The 16,681-nt window shown below is 34.5% G+C and overlaps 1 protein-coding gene across 1 annotated transcript in view; it reads left to right on the forward strand.

Moving 5' to 3' along the window:
- The first annotated feature begins 2,944 nt into the window (after nt 1-2,944).
- Nucleotides 2,945-16,681, forward strand: part of LOC143079333 (uncharacterized) — a 95,754-nt gene continuing 82,017 nt past the window's right edge. The window contains exon 1 of the mRNA XM_076254591.1: nt 2,945-3,285. Within this exon, the coding sequence (XP_076110706.1) occupies nt 2,973-3,285 (313 nt within the window). The 5' untranslated portion in view covers nt 2,945-2,972. The remainder of the gene's footprint in view (nt 3,286-16,681) is intronic.

Here is a 16,681-nt window from a genome sequence, read left to right on the forward strand (position 1 = left end):
AAAAAATCAAATTATATAACATAACATCCATTACTAAAAATGTCAATAGTGAATACATCAGTTTGTGAAAACTGTGTAATACATGATATTGTTAAAACATTGTTAAATAAGTATTCTATATACAATGTGTGTACCAGTAGCGCTCGTAGCGCCATTGTTGTGAAATTCCATGGATGGTACCAGCGGTAGTCGAACCCTCAATCTCGGGATCTAAAGGCAACGCTCTTTTTTTCTCTTGATAAAATTTTATTCAAATATGTACAATGAAACATTCACCAGACAGTACCTGATGTCACAAACAGACAGTTACATATAGTCAGTTACAAACATATAGAAATTCAATCTATAAATTCAGATACTAGTATGTTTATAATTAATATAATATTTCTGTATGGTTATCTGTTACTTTGATAACGAGATTGTCAAATATAAATATTTTTCTAGTAAGAAATGTTCTTTTCTCTGATTTAAAAGATAAAAATAGTGAGAGATGTATTTTTCTAATAATGTTTTAAAATAGTCTACTAAATTGAGTTTAGCTTGAGGATTCAACAATATGAAATATCTTCTTTTATAGATACTAAATCTTGCTATACTCATAAAAAAATTAGCGAAATAAAAATTAAACTTCTCTTAAAAAAACCCATAAGCATCTCTTTGTCAAAATCAAGCGTTTTTACAAAGTAATCATCAACATTGCACATAAAATTTAATAAGAAATCCTTAAAAAAATCAGTAATTTGTGACAAATTGACACAATTAATAAACATGTGTTCTAAATCTTCTCTAGATTGTGCACACACTGGACAAGTGTCATTATCAGTCATGTTACATTTTAAAAGTTTAACTTTAGTAAACAAAGTTCTATGAAGTACTTGAAAATTAAGTGTCCTGCATTCACCAGGCAAGAAAATAAATTTTGAAAAAATACAATATTTTGAAAGTTCTAATTCTAGATACTTTTCGATCCAATAAGATTCTGATACAGGCGATTTTCCAACAAGTTGTATAAAGGCAGCGCCCTAACCAATTGAGCCAAAGAAGATCTTCCCTAACTCAACTAGTTAGACTACTTTTATATCTCCAGGTCTACAACAGTATGGACATGCAAATACGGACTGCCATACAGAAAACAGCCTATATTACATACATTACATAATCTTGATGTTCATATAAACCCAATACGAAGGCTATTTGAGTACTCAGCTATTCAAAAATGAGTTTTATTGCACACTAGCTCTCATATTTGAAAAATCCACAGGGACCAAAATGCAAAACTAAACACCTAAATGTGGAGTGCTACCTTAGGTATCACGTTGTCGTCGGCTGCGTCGTCAACGTCGTCGTCCGAAGACGCATGGTTTCCGGATAATAACTTTAGTATAACTGAAGAGACATGTATTGTCGAAATGCGTATCTGGTGCAAGAAAATTGGTACCGTTAATTTTATTACTACCACTGGGTTGATGCCTCTGGTGGTGGACTATTAGTCCCCGAGGGTATCACCAACCCAGTAACCAGTACTTCGGTACTGGCATGAAAATACGGATTTTTTGTGTTATTAAAATTTGCTGTTACAAAATGATAGAAATTATTATAAATTAAGGAATGTATCTCCCTCATGCAAAGCTCTGATTCCTTTCACGGATTTGGCTATACTTTTTGGACCTTTTGGATAATAGCTCTTCATCTTTTATATAAGCTTTGGATTTCAAATATTTTGGCCACGACCATCACTGAAGAGACATGTATTGTCGAAATGCGCATCTGTATAAGTTAATAGAAACCAATGAAATTTTAACACAATGTTTAAAACCACAATAGGAAGGTATTGATAAATTTTGGGGGTTATGGTCACAATGGCGTAGGAATAAGGGGCCAAAAAAGGGCCCAAACAAGCATTTTTGTAGTTTTCAGTCAATAACTTGTGTTTAGTGTATAAATATGTCTGAAATTATACCACAAATTCCATACTATAAAGGGAGGGTTATTTGGGCGTTATTGCTCAAATCTTTTAGCAATTAGGGGCATAAAAGGGAGGAACACGGGTTTTTTTTCTAGTTAAAGGACAATTTTGACAATTTAAAAGCAGTGTAACCTCTATTCCATTTAAAGAATACTGTTCTATAAAATGAACATGTTTTATTACCTCCCTTACACTGCTTGAAAATTATATATATTAAGAAATGATGATTGTCTGGAGATGATTACCTATAGCTGTAAAATTATTTTTAAAAGTTACTACATGTATTAATCAATATTAATTTTAATCATGACTGTATGCCATTTTATATTTAATAGTGTATGATGTTTTTAAATTAGTAGTAATTGTTGCATACTCCATTAGAAATTTGAATTGAGATTATTGTTGGAATAAGGGAAAGGGTAGATGAAAAAAATGGGGGGGGGGTAAGTTTTTTCACATTTGAGATTTCAGAAGTTAGAATGAAAGTTTCTTCATTAATATTTTTTCAGGGGATTAATATAACGCTAAAGAGCAAAAAAAATTATTTTTAAGTTCATTAGACCATATTCAATCTGTGTCAGAAACCTATGCTGTGTCATTTAATCACGATCCAACGCTGTATCAAGCTTGAATGTTGTGTCCATACTTGCTCCAACTGTTCTGGTTCGACCTCTGCGATGACCGTAGTATAAAGCTGCGCCCTGCGGAGCATCTGGTTAAAGCTTTTCAGCGTTTCGTTTAAAGTGTGTGTTGTAAAAGAAAATTCTAAAAAGATATTTAAAATTATTTCGATAGTTTAAATCGTCTGTGTACTGAAACTTAAAGACACCGTGACTTCTATTTACAAGATCATGTGCAGTATATACATAACAAAATTCATTGTTAATTCACTAATGAATTCATTGACAAACAAAGAACTTCAATGTTGCGTTACACGTTGGTTTTAGTTTTTTTATATTGATCTACTAGCTAAATCGAATGATTTCATTGAATACAATTTTAAAACATGGCCGGTGTTTTAAGGTATGCAGGTCCGCAATCGACACCGAATAAGGCTCTATCAGAACAAACATTGCCGTTTCTAAAAGAAGATCAATTCACAGATACCGTTTTAGTGGTGGAAGGTAGAAAAATGTACATTAATCGGGCTCTCTTGGGGTACGCTTCACCTTACTTTCAGAAAATGTTGGAAAATGCTCATAGATCGGTTTCCTCAGAGAAAAAGTCCAAAGCAGAGATTCGAATAAGTGAGAAGAATTTTCCTGACTTTGTAGACATGCTGGCTTTTCTGCACCCAGGGATATGTCGCGATTTGACAGGTAAGTTATTATCGGGATCCCCCCCATCAAGAAATTTTCTCAGTATTTCACCAGATTGACATTTACACAAAACATGGTAAAATTGCCACAACCATCAAGCAGTTATTTGATTTATCGAGATGATTGATCGTGATCGTGAATAAATTTGTAATATGGCGATGACATATTGCAATTGCTACGCTTCATATGAGTAACTTGTTTTTCAAGATTGTATTAATCACTCTGCCAGCATACGCTGAAACATCAGGCAAGCATATATATGCAATGCTTAAATGACAAACAAGACAAAGTGGGTGTACACGCCTAACGGACGAAAATAGATGTTGTCCGTTGACAAAATTGTTATCCGTTGGGAGTCCGTTGATGTACTGACCAAAATAAAACAAATTCACAACGGACACACACCGGATATGCAACGTACGAGCGGGAACGAAACGGACAGATTTAGGATTTCGAACGTACATGTCCAACGGAAGAGTATCGCATAAAGCGGACACCTAACGGAGGCGTACCGGATAAAACGGATATATATACGAGAAAATTAAAGGCGAAAATGATAGAGGGTAGTAATATGGATACCTTCATGACGTATAACGGTAAAAATTCTTGCCAAATGGCGTAAACAGTAATTTTTAGTGCATGACGATTGAAATGTACACTTTCTTTTAGACGAAAAAAAAAAACCAGCTGAATTTGACGAATCACGCCATTTTGTTTCCAAAAACAACGGTAACGATAATTATTTGACACATCTGACGAATCACGATAAGGATATTTTGACGAATCACAGTAAAATGTTAACCAATTAGACGCCTGACGGTAAAGGGCATTTAAAATTTTACCACCCTCGTGATAATACATGTAAATTGCATAAATATTCAAATGTTTCTGTGTAACTGGTTTTGGTTTGTTCTTTAAAATGCCGCCAAGGGCAGTGTCTGGCCTTGATAAGAGCTGCTTGATTGTGAAGACGTGTTCTTACTCTAAGACCGATTATGAATAAAAAGAATTCATAAACCTTTCAGAAATCTGACATACCAATAATTGGCATTTCTGACACGAAATTTTCAATAGGCATTTATCCGTTTCAGATCCGTTCATCATCCGGTAGAAATAAAAAAAAAAGATGTGGTATGATTGCCAATGAGAAAACTGTCACAAGAGACTAAAATGACACAGATATAAACAACTATAGATCACCATACGGCCTTCAACAGTGAGCAAAGCCCATACCGCATAGTCAGCTATAATAGGCCCCGATATGACAATGTAAAACAATTCAAACAAGAAAACTAACGGCCTTATTCATATAAAAAAATGAACGAAAAACAAATATGTATCACATAAACAAACGACAACCACTGAATTACAGGCTCCTGACTTGGGACAAGCACATACATAAATAATGTGGCGGGGTCAAACATGTTAGAGGGATCCTAACCCTCCCCCTAACCTGGGACAAGTGGTATAACAGTACAACATAAGAACGAACTATAAAAATCAGTTGAAAAAGGCTCAACTCATCAGATGGACAAACATACAATTGGACGTGGCCGGTTACTTGTAAATCCCGACAACAAAAAGACACTAGGAACATAGGGTGCTATAAACAGTTTCGTATAAAAAAAAAACAAACTAGGGGTTATTCCTCGACTAAAATTAACCATGGAGGGAAACCCCTGTTTATTTACTCAATTGGTGAAAAAGTATCATGTTTTTTGTATTTGATTGTAAAAATAAGTTAATAAGCTTTCAATTAAAACAGGTTGAATGATTGAAATAATTTAAAAAATTATAGTAACTTTACATGTATTGAGGGGAGACAACACTGTAAACATCCTGTTTTTTTGGCAGTGAAAATTAAAAACTTATTTGCAGCCACTGTAGCTCTTTTCGGAGCAGGAAACCGTACCCTGAAACAAGATTTTTTTGAAAGGCCAGGTAAAAACCTACAAATTTCATACAGTTTTGATTATGTAAAATGTGCATGGATCATGTCTTCATGGGTGTGCACATGACCTGGTTTCAAGTTTTTTATGTTCAAATTAGACCTTTTTTCCCCCATGTTCATTGGATGGAATATTTTTAATATATTAAAAGTACACATTATTTTTATTTCATTATAAACTAGAGAACATTCTGATTCCAGTGATATCTAGTTTTATACAAGTATCTTTATTAATCAGTCCACCACTAAGGGTCACTTATGCATGGTCCCTCAAAATGTGACGTCATAGAAAAAACTGTTGATTGCACCCATATCTGAGAGCACTCGCAGTTATCTGACAGCTAGTTCAAAGCCACTAACAACTAATAAAGAATCATGCATCTAAGACTAAACTATCAATCCGTACACATCCAACATCCAATGGATTTAGTGAAAAGACGTCATAAACAGTCAGAGAAAAACATGACCTTGTGCAATGCTAAGTTACAGGTATCGCCAGATTGCAGATCCATGAATGTGTATATGTATATAACATACTAGTAATATTTAGTTTGCTTTTAATTTACTGATAACAAAATCAATATTTATACCAATAAAAACAATATTCAATGATCTTATTACAGTGTTGAATTGGTAACCTTTTAGAATAAGTTTATTTAAAGGAGCGATAAGTTTACAAGGATCATTTCTAAATTTCCGGGCACGGTTAACAACCTTTCCGTAAAAACGAGGATGTGCTATCCCGTTTGAAATAAGTTTTCTACAGGTACAAAAATTTCAAAATCAAATTTTTATATCTATGGAAAAATTCAGTAAAGGTTTTAAGTAATTTATGGTAACGATATCCCTGGTTTAATAATTTACCAGTAATACATGGATTGCGTTCGTTGAAATTAAAAACGTCACAACAGACACGGGCATAGCGAACGAGCTGTGAAATATAAACACCGTAAGATGGTGCAAAAGGAACATCACCATCTAAAAATGGAAAATTAATAATAGGGAACGAAAACTCGTCCCTTTTGTCGTAAATTTTAGTGTGGAGTTTCCCGTTTAAAACCGAAATATCTAAATCCAGGAAAGGACGGTTATTACCGTATAAATTTGATTTATTTAAAGTAAGTTCCTTGGGGTAAATTTCAGTATATAGAGTAAATAACAGTATATAGAGATTATTTTTGATTATTTAACGAAAAAATATCATCACGATAACGGTAAGTGTTGTTGAATTTATTAATTAAATGCAATTTTGACGGGTCTTTACTGAGTTTAGTCATACACTGTGATTCGTAACAGTACAGAAACAAGTCTGCTATTAAAGGGGCACAATTAGTGCCCATGGGGATACCTACAACCTATCTATAATATTGTTGCCGAAACGTACATAATATTATCAAGGAGAAAATTAACAGCTTCAATCATCTCATCACACCTCCAGTAAGTATATCTAGCATATTTACCTTTCTCATTAGAGAAGAAGGCTTTAAATGAGTTGCAGCAAATATATTTGCATTCAGCTTTACCAAACGACCATTGGAAACTTTTGTTTTATAAGATAGTGTGGAAGTGTAGTGTAAAGAGTAGAAAAATCAAAACTGTTAACAGAATGAAAAGGACCATCAAAAGCACGTTATTTATCTAAAACATCCACAGAATTTTTTACACTCCAAAAAATGGTTTATACCGCTATGTTCATATATTTTATTACAATAGTTTATGATAAGATCTTTAATAGTAGTTAATGAACTTGTTAAAAGCACTGAAAGATTAGTTGAAAGATTAGTTGTAGAACACTTACTAAAGGCCGAGATGAAACGATATTTAAAATTGCTTTTTGTGTAGTTTAGGTACCCAATACATAGTAGGGACCTTCACATGCAGAAGAAGCCTTAAACTTTGATGTGGATGTGATATGTTTGTTTACTATATGACTCTCTGTGGAGCGGATGGACTTGAATGTAGATGAATTTAAAATTTCATTCTTAAGAACGTCCGTGTAGTATTTACGGCATACCACCACCACATTGTTGGACGTCTAACGGACATGATCGGATTGAACAAAAGTTATCCGTTATAAGCATCCGTTCGAGCTATCCGTTATGGTGTGACCGAGGCTTAAGGATTTAAGGATTATGTGCCCTTGTGTTGCTTCAATGCTAAATATGGAAATTTCGTCTGTACTTCTGCAAGGAGGTATAAAACATTGGTACCAAAGAAACAATCAATCAATCGCAAAGGTCTAACAGACACAGCCATAGTGAAAAACAAAAGCCGACGAGAGACAAACAGAAGTCTACATAACACAACATAAAAAAATAAAAACTTAGCAACACGAAACCCAATAAAACCTGGGATAATCGCAGGTGTTTCGGAAGGGAAGTAGTTCTGCATTTAAACCCCGCAGGATTTTTCAAATATGAAAGTAATTGTGCATGAAAATTCATTATATTTTTAGACAGCTGATGACTGTTGTAGCCTTCAAAGTTTGTTTTTAAGAACATCAATATTATATTTTAGCTGTTTAATGGGCTATTTTTGTTTGACTGTCCATATTTTCCGTATGTCCAGAAATTTTTGTAGTAAAAAAATAAGAAGCTGTGGTATAATTGCCAATGAGACATTGACAAATGACATTGAAATTAACAACTGTATGTCACCGCACGGTTGAATGTTAACAAACCTTTTTTTTCAGACGCTTTTTGATACAATTTTTTTTTTAAATGAGACGAAAGGCAAATGATTTTTATTTGAATTCGTGATATATATATGTAAACAGTTTCAGAAAAGGTATATTTTGCCAAATTTTTAGAAAAATATATGACGTCTTTACCCCCTTTTTGCAATATTATTAGTTAAAATGGCAGGTTGCTGCCATGGATACACAAAAAAGAAATATCTTGAACCATTTAACTACCGGGCATCAGATCTATGGAAAATACTAATTGCATGAACATACATATGCACATATATGACACAAACAGTAGACCTAATTTGTACGAAAGCAAGGAAAAGGGGATGGTAATATTTGTGCATATTGCTATCTAACATAAGTACTAATCTAGTGACAAATCTCATTTTGAAGAGCAGTAAAACTCCTATAACAAATCAGCGTCCTACTTTACTTTGAGAAAGTTTTTATAACCATTTGGGTCCTCTTTCTTCAGCTCCTGCAAGTCTCTCATACTTTTGATTTTTCCCATTTGAGTAGGGACTTTCTGTTTGAAATTTTCCTCGGAGTTGAGTATTTTTGTGATTTCTATTTATACTGCCCACACAGTGGTCGCTTTTAACCACTGCATTATCTAGATTTTTTCGGCACCCTTTGCTGTCTATCCCTTTTTGTTTGTTTTCTACGCTCCCTTGAAGCTCCGTCACAGCTATTAACCTGTCTTTCTAAGCTCTAACCAACTTGCCAAACAGTCCAACTGCTTTATTTCCATGTAGATAGTTAAAATGTATAATTTTACTCAGTCCTTCTGTGAACTACTAATTCTAACCAAAGAAACGGGGAACGTGTCCTCTTCAACTTTGTATTTATTTGGCTTTTTAACTATTTTGATCTGAGCGTCACTGATGAGTCTTAGGTAGACGAAACGCGCGTCTGGCGTATAAAATTATAATCCTGGTACTTTTGATAACTATTGGACACAGATAATGCCCCAGCTTGCATATAACGTTATAAAGCGTCATTACTCAACAACGGTAACAGCGACACTACCCAAATTCGCACTTGATCTGTGTTTTATGGAATTGCGTTTCATAAAATTTGGTTGAGGCAAAATAAAATTAGAGAACGGAAACTAATTGTTAGGACGTACGTATACGTACGTACTTACGGATGGACAAGGGTAACACTTAATGCCTCCTCCGGAGCAGCGGGTGATATAAAAATATTCAAATGTTTTATACTGAAATTGTTTATATCCAACCAATGCCCGACTATCACTACGACCCCTGTACGATTGAGTCGATCTGATCTAGCAGAGATCAGGGTGAGATAGAGTATAGTTGATTTAGTCTATCTAGTCGAGTAAAGACCGTATAGAGATCGTCAATTGGTCGTAATTATCGAATATGTATTCAATTAGTGGTCGAGTTTGAGTCGTGATGGAGTCATAAATGGTCGGGTTAAGGTCGCGTACAGTTGGACAGAAGTCGGGTAGAAGTCGTAAACAGGCCCGATCAAGAATTTGGTCACGCTTGGTCGTGGAAATTTGGACAATCGGGATCATTGAGGTGATCTGATCGGCAGTATGAACCTAGCTTTATTGGCATACGTTACAGTTTTGATCACATATTGAAATTTTTCTGACAATTTCCATAAATAGATATAGGAATATGTGGTGTGAGTGCCAATGAGACAACTCTCCATCCAAATAACAATTTATAAAAGTAAACCATTATAGGTCAATGTACGGCCTTCAACACGGAGCCTTGGCTCACACCGAACATAAAGCTATAAAGGGCCCCAAAATTACTAGTGTAAAACCATTCAAATGGGAAAACCCACGGTCTAATCTATATAAAAAACGAGAAACGAGAAACACGTACAAATTACATAAACAAACGATAAAGGCTATTTTTTGCCTTATTTATTTAAAAATCAAATAGCGACACCAGCATATGGAGTATATGTGTCTCAAGTGATACGTTACTCTAGAGCTAGCACAAAGTACGTTGATTTTGTTGAACGAGGAATACTGCTTTCTCAAAAGTTGCTAACACAGGGCTATGAATCAATCAAATTAAGGTCATCACTCGAGAAATTTTACGGTCGCCATCATGAGCTGATTGGCGATTATGACAAAAGTGTGTCAGAAATTATATCTGATATTCTTCCTCAGTCATAATAACCTTCCATCATTACCGAACTGAACAAAGAAATAATACGACAGGTGCCGTATACGGTTCAGGAAATGCTTACCATTCCGGAGCACCTGATTTCACTCCCGGTTTTTAGTGGAGTTCGTGTTGTTTCTTAATTATTATTTATAACTGTTGATGTAAATGTCCTTTAGTTTTTTGAGTCTTTGTTTACTCCTTGGTTTTGATTGTTATTGCCATGTAATAAAAAAATATACCTGCATGTGCCACCTTTTTTTTTTTAGTAAAATGAGGTCCAAATTTTATATATTTGCTCAAAATTCGGATTTGTGGACGTATTTTCCCTTTCGACAGAAAAACATAACTTTTTTGTTTTAAAAAATAAACACTTCTTGATATTTTTTGCTAAATTATTAGTAAATTCTGTTTTATATAAAAGTTCTCTAAATTTGTGAACTTTGTTTTTTTAAATAACTCATATTTATCAAATGTTCACGAATGTAGAAAAAATATTTATGTTTCAGTCATGAAAATTGGCAAACATGTTCTTCTTACGTTATAAAAACCAAATGACATTTAAAAAAAAAGAGGGGTCCATGAACTCGTTTTCAATTTAGATAAGTTTGAATGATAAACATCAGTCGAAAACTGAATCTTTTCCCGATAAGTCATAGTTTGACGTCGCGAAAATAGCAATCTACGTAAGAAACAATAGAGATTTCCAATAAAATGACTTTACTCGACATAACCGACCTAACTCAACGTATTTCGTCCTACTGCATTGAAGCATGACGGAGTGGAGCATACACTGCATGCATGTTTTGCTCTTTGAACACGCATTGTTTGCTGGAATATACCGTCAGTAAAAATCAACCCCAACTAATTTTTTTACTCTTTAAATATTTTCTCATTAAACTTTGAATGATTTTATTGACACAAATAATATAATGGAACAAGTAAATTAGCAACTTGTAATCAAACACACCCATCATTTCTTGTCATTTCACTTGACCCATATTTTAGTTCTTCACAATTATGAATTTTAAAAACTACCAAGACGAAAGTTAGCATGCAAATATTAAAATAACGAATTCCGAAGCGAGAAGGTTGCCTTTTTCTTGTTTTAAAAAGATTTAACGTTTGAAGTAGATTCCAACACACCCGAATGTAAAAGGTGTACTCGACTTTTAAAACAAAATAATATTTTTCTATAATTTAATTGAAGATAATTTGATATGGGCAGAAATTCATACTTTTTCGTCTTTACCTATACCAAATTATGAGGCGAGGTTTTTGTTTAAGTATTATACCTAAACTTGCATCCGAGGATACAGGGGTAGTACTAGAGGGCGTACTCCCCCTTTTCGATCGCACAATAAGTTTTAAAATCCATATCATTTTTAGCGTATAATTGTCCAAATTGTTTTTTGCATCGCTCCGCTCGTCAGTATAAATTCAATTATAGAAAACTACACCCTCTTTCAAATATCTTGGATCCGGTCATGATCACAAATTGTATTGCACGAAAAAAAAACTTAAATGATTGTCGTTTGACTTTGATAAATACTTTTTAAAAACAACAATGTCTGAACATTAGGCATCTCGCATGTGATTTAAAAGTTTAAGACTACATACTGAATTGGATTTTCCCCGTGATTTAGTAGCTCACTGAACACAGACATGTGATACTGACGTGTAATCTAATGGACACATGGGCACTACATAAAATCTCCTAAACAGTTATGACCACTAATGGTCCTACAGATACTCTGTACTTTTGACATGACAAAAGGTCTCCAGGGGCGGATGCAGGAATTTTCGAAAGGGGGGGTGCTAACCCAGGGCAAAGGGGGGGTGCAAAACATATGTCCCGATACAAATGCATTGATCGGCAAAAATAAAGGGGGGTGCACACCCCCGGAACCCCCCCCCCCCCCCTGGATCCGCCACTGGTCTCGCTTTTCTAGACTGTCTATGAATGTTTTATTCTTAATTTGTGATGTACAAAAAAAACAAGGTGTAGTATGATCGCCAATGAGACAACTCTTCACAAGAGACCAAATGACACAGAAATTTTAACAACTATAGTCCAACGAAGGGCTTTCAACAATGAGAAAAGTCCATACAGCATAGTCAGCTATAAGAGGCCACAAAATGACAAATGTAAAACAACTAAAACTAGCAGCCCAATTAATGTTAAAACAAATCAACGAAAACTCAACAACAAACGATAAGCACTGAATTAAAGGTTCCTGACTTGGGACAGTCACATCCTTACTAGGACAATGGTGTAACAGTACGACATAGTTGATCAATATTATAAACAGGATAATTATTCTTTATTTATTAGTTGTAGTTGTTTTTAAAATAGTGTTCAGCAGCTGTGGATACTATCATTTCGGTACATGAGCTGATTTGGAAATACTAGAAATGGCTAGCTGTTTTTATGCTTCGTTTCAGTCTTACGAGTCAATCCCTTTCTATCTGTTTTAATTGTGACATGATCATTTGATAAACGATCTCCATTGGCTTTAACTTGGATATTTATAAAAACTATGTATCATAGAGATGCATGCGTAAAATAAGTTCTCGACATAATCTGGCTAAAATATCAGATACGAATTAAGCCTCACGTTATACGTACGACGAAGAAGCCTACAGCTATATATAATACATGTACTTACGACGAAGATTAAGCCTCAAGCTATAGTACTTATGATGATGATGATACTGATGTATGTCTTATATCCAGCGACAAATATTACATATATATTGAGGATGATAAAAATTAATTATAATGATAAATACATATATACACCTTTTGAAACATGCCCGACAATTAAGAGTTGCATTTTCATATGCTAGGTAACAAGAGAGCGTAACCACTATAAAGACACACTAGTCTTTTTACGAGTAAACCAATACCTGCTCTTGCTCGTGAATGAATCATGCTTGGTGGAGAAGCCGAAAAATAGTTTTAAAGTCATTCGATCAGGGGGTCCAACAAAATAATTGAATTTGTATTCGAGGCTAGCCTGCTACCAGTCAATCCCATATATACAAGTATATTATTATGAATATAGAATGGTTTTTTTCAGTCGTGTAACACCTTCACTGGTGATCCTGTCATTGGATCTGTCGCATAGTTGTCACTTATATATATATATATATACCTCCAAAGCGGGACAAAAATTGAAACTTAAAATTTTCGCTAACTCAATCAATATATGCGATAGCTTTAAAATCTACTTCTAATCGGATGAATACGAGTAAAAAGAAAATTCCCGTAAAGACTGAAGTGACATTATAGTTGTCTCAAAAATGTAACAACTATGTAAATAGACATTCTCATCGACTTTTAATCAGAAATACTTGGCCTGGGTACAGGATATTTTTAGCCAATTACTATGTACTATGATAAGTTGATAGTTTACTATCCACAGTGGTCAATGCAGATTATTAGTCATCACTTGCTTATCAAGTACAACTTCCAAATTACAATCTATATAACGAATTGGTGTACACATTTATTTACACACTTTATTATCAACTACAATTTTCTTTTTTTAATGTTCGTTGACTTTCATTTGAAAGAAAAGCATATGTCAACTATTAAAATTAAAAGAAGTACATGACCTGTATTAATGTTTTTTTTTTTTAATATTCACTTCCCGTTGACGTACGTTTTCCCTGTTGATTTCTTTTTAGAAGATTGTAAATTGAGGAGATTAAGTGCAGAAGAAGAGAACGTTTAAAATAAAACTTAATAAAGTATGATGCAATCCCAGTTATCAAATTTAATAGAGACACGTTCTGATTAACATTTTGAGTTCATTTTTTTTCCTGAAATTACGACAAAATCTATATAAATTAATACCCACGGAAATTAAATATTATAAAACATTAAAAATCGAAAAGAAGAATCTATCTGATAACGACAAACAAAATCAATACAAATATCAAATAATAAAAGGTTCATTAAATTTTGCAAAGATAAGTATATCTGAAAATCAGTCATTGTCAAAGCCATGAAAGACAACTCAAATGAATCGTATGATAGGTAAAGATACGTATATATACGTGGTCTTATGACAGTGAAGATTAGGCGGGAATCTCAATAATCACGTGATATATAAAAATCATGATTTCTTTCGTTTTTCATCATCTTAGAAATATTTGATATTGATAAAATTTATTAGGAATGGATTTCATAGTTTAGGAAATCCGAATGCTTAGTTAAAACTTGAGTAACGCATTTAACAAAATTAATTGGTTAGCAATAACCGGTCCCGTTACGTGCGTACGTCGAGTTAGGTACGTATGTCATTTTATTGGAAATCTCTAATATTAAAACCTCCCCTGTAACTGTATCGTATGCCCTTAAGTTAGTACTCTTATCGACTTTTCCAAAGTGACCGCCTTTGTTATTTTATGAGAATATTAGAATTCGCCAACAAATCGATAGTATCTTTGCGTTTAATGAAAAGCTAAAAAAAAAACGTGCTGAAATTCAAGACTTGTTTTTATTGTTTCTTCAGTTCTTATGCTGAATGTCACACAAATGTCAGTTTAGGAGATGCGACTATGAACTGGTCCATCGTCTGTTATTGAGTTGATGTCGTTTTATCTTAAGCTAGGTTCACACTGCCGATCAGATCAAGTCGATCAAGCCCGGCGATCAAGGCAAATTACGTGATCGGGAGACTGGTCTGACTCAATCGACAAGCATGCTCGGGATAGTCTACCTTGCTCTTCATCGATCTGGCTTTCTACCCGAGAGTTTTTGACATGTCAAAATCATTCGAGTAAGGATCGAGAAGCAATTCACCCGAGAAGAGATCGGGAAATTGTCGAGTAACGGTCGAATTGATCGGGAAAGGATGGTATAGAGATCGAGTTTGGTGGGAATACAAAAAATTTACCAGTCAGACTCGATCATTTCGACCTTTGCTCGACTAATGTCCGATCATTTCACGGTTAACTCGACCAATGTCCGATCGCTTCCAGATCACTGCGACTTCTATATTTATTTTATCCTAGACCAATTTGACCAATACCCGATCCCTTCGCGACCACATTCGACCACTCTTCGATCTCTATTCGGCCATACACGAGAATACACGACTGCTACACGATTGTCTAAAAGTGTGTGCAGATCTGATTACCTCTTATAACTCTGCTTCCGCAAAAATATATTGGCAACATTTTTTTTTTATTGTACAAAAATTCTTCCATGCACAGTACGTGTCTTTACTTTTGCAAGGAGAGGTAACATTTTTAAAGAGAGGCAAAAGACACCAAAGGAACAATCAAACTCAAAGGTCGAAAACAAACCGACACAGCCATAGCCAAAAACGAAAACCAAGGAGAAAACAAACAGCAGTCCACATTACATAGAGACTAAAAACTTAGCAACACGTAACCCCTCAAAACCTGGGAAGATCTCAGTTGTTCCGAGAGGAAAGAAAATCCTGCAACTTTGGCACCGGCGGATTTTTCAAATATGAAAGTAATTGTGCAATAACATTCATTATTATTGAAAAATCCGCCGGTGCTAAAATTGCAGGATTTTCTTCCCTTCCGGACCACCTGAGATCTTCCCAGGTTTTGGTGGGTTTCGTGTTTCTATGTGCATGCGTTTTTGACAGTTCAAACAGGGTCAGCAAACTGTGATTAAACGATGCATTTGTTTCTGCTTCTGTAAAGTTTAACAAACTATAACAAACGGCACACAACGTTTACCAAAAATGCACTCTTGATCTCTTGATATATATAATGTCAAGTTGTAAACAGTTTCATAAAAGGTATCACTCCAGGGAATTGAAATTCTACTTTGGGTAAAATTTGGCGGAAATATGTGACATCTTTGCCCTCTTTTGCAATATTTTTTTAGCAAATACATGCAGGTTGTTGCCAACTTGTCATACAGCAAAAATAAAATGAATATCTTTAACCCTTCAACTACTGGATTTCAAATCTATGAAAAATACTTATTACATACTTATGCACAATATATGACACACACAGTACGCTTTATTTGTCAGATAGCAAGGGGTGGTAAAGTTTATGTACATTGCTGACTATCAGAAGTACTAATCCAGTGACAAATCTCATTTTGTGGTGTCATTTCCCCAAAAAGAGCAAAATAACTACCATTACATATCAGTGTCCACTATGAGTAAGTTTTTATAAGCATTGGGTTCCTCTTTGTTGAGTTAGTGCAAGTCTCTCATACTGCCCACATATGCAGTGGTCATCGTGTCAGCCACTGCCTCACCTAGATATCTCGGAGCCTGTTCCTCTCTTCATCATATTCTATGCACTCTTCAAGCTCCGTTACAGCTGTTAACCTGTTTCTCTGAGCTCTTACCACCTTGCCCACAAATCCATCTGCTTTATTTCTATGTAGATATTTTAAATGTATAATTTTACTCAGACCTTCTACTGAATATAACCAAATAAACGGAGAGTGTGTCCAGCTAGCATATATAACATTATAAAGGGTCATTACGCAAGAACGGTCAGCCAAATTCGCATATGAACTGTGTTTTATGGTAATAAGCATTGTGTATATGGCGTTTCATAAAATTTGGTTGAGGCAAAATATAATTAGAGAACGCAAAC

This window comes from Mytilus galloprovincialis, chromosome 1 (genome assembly GCF_965363235.1).
Source record: "Mytilus galloprovincialis chromosome 1, xbMytGall1.hap1.1, whole genome shotgun sequence".
NCBI classification, from domain to species: domain Eukaryota; kingdom Metazoa; phylum Mollusca; class Bivalvia; order Mytilida; family Mytilidae; genus Mytilus; species Mytilus galloprovincialis.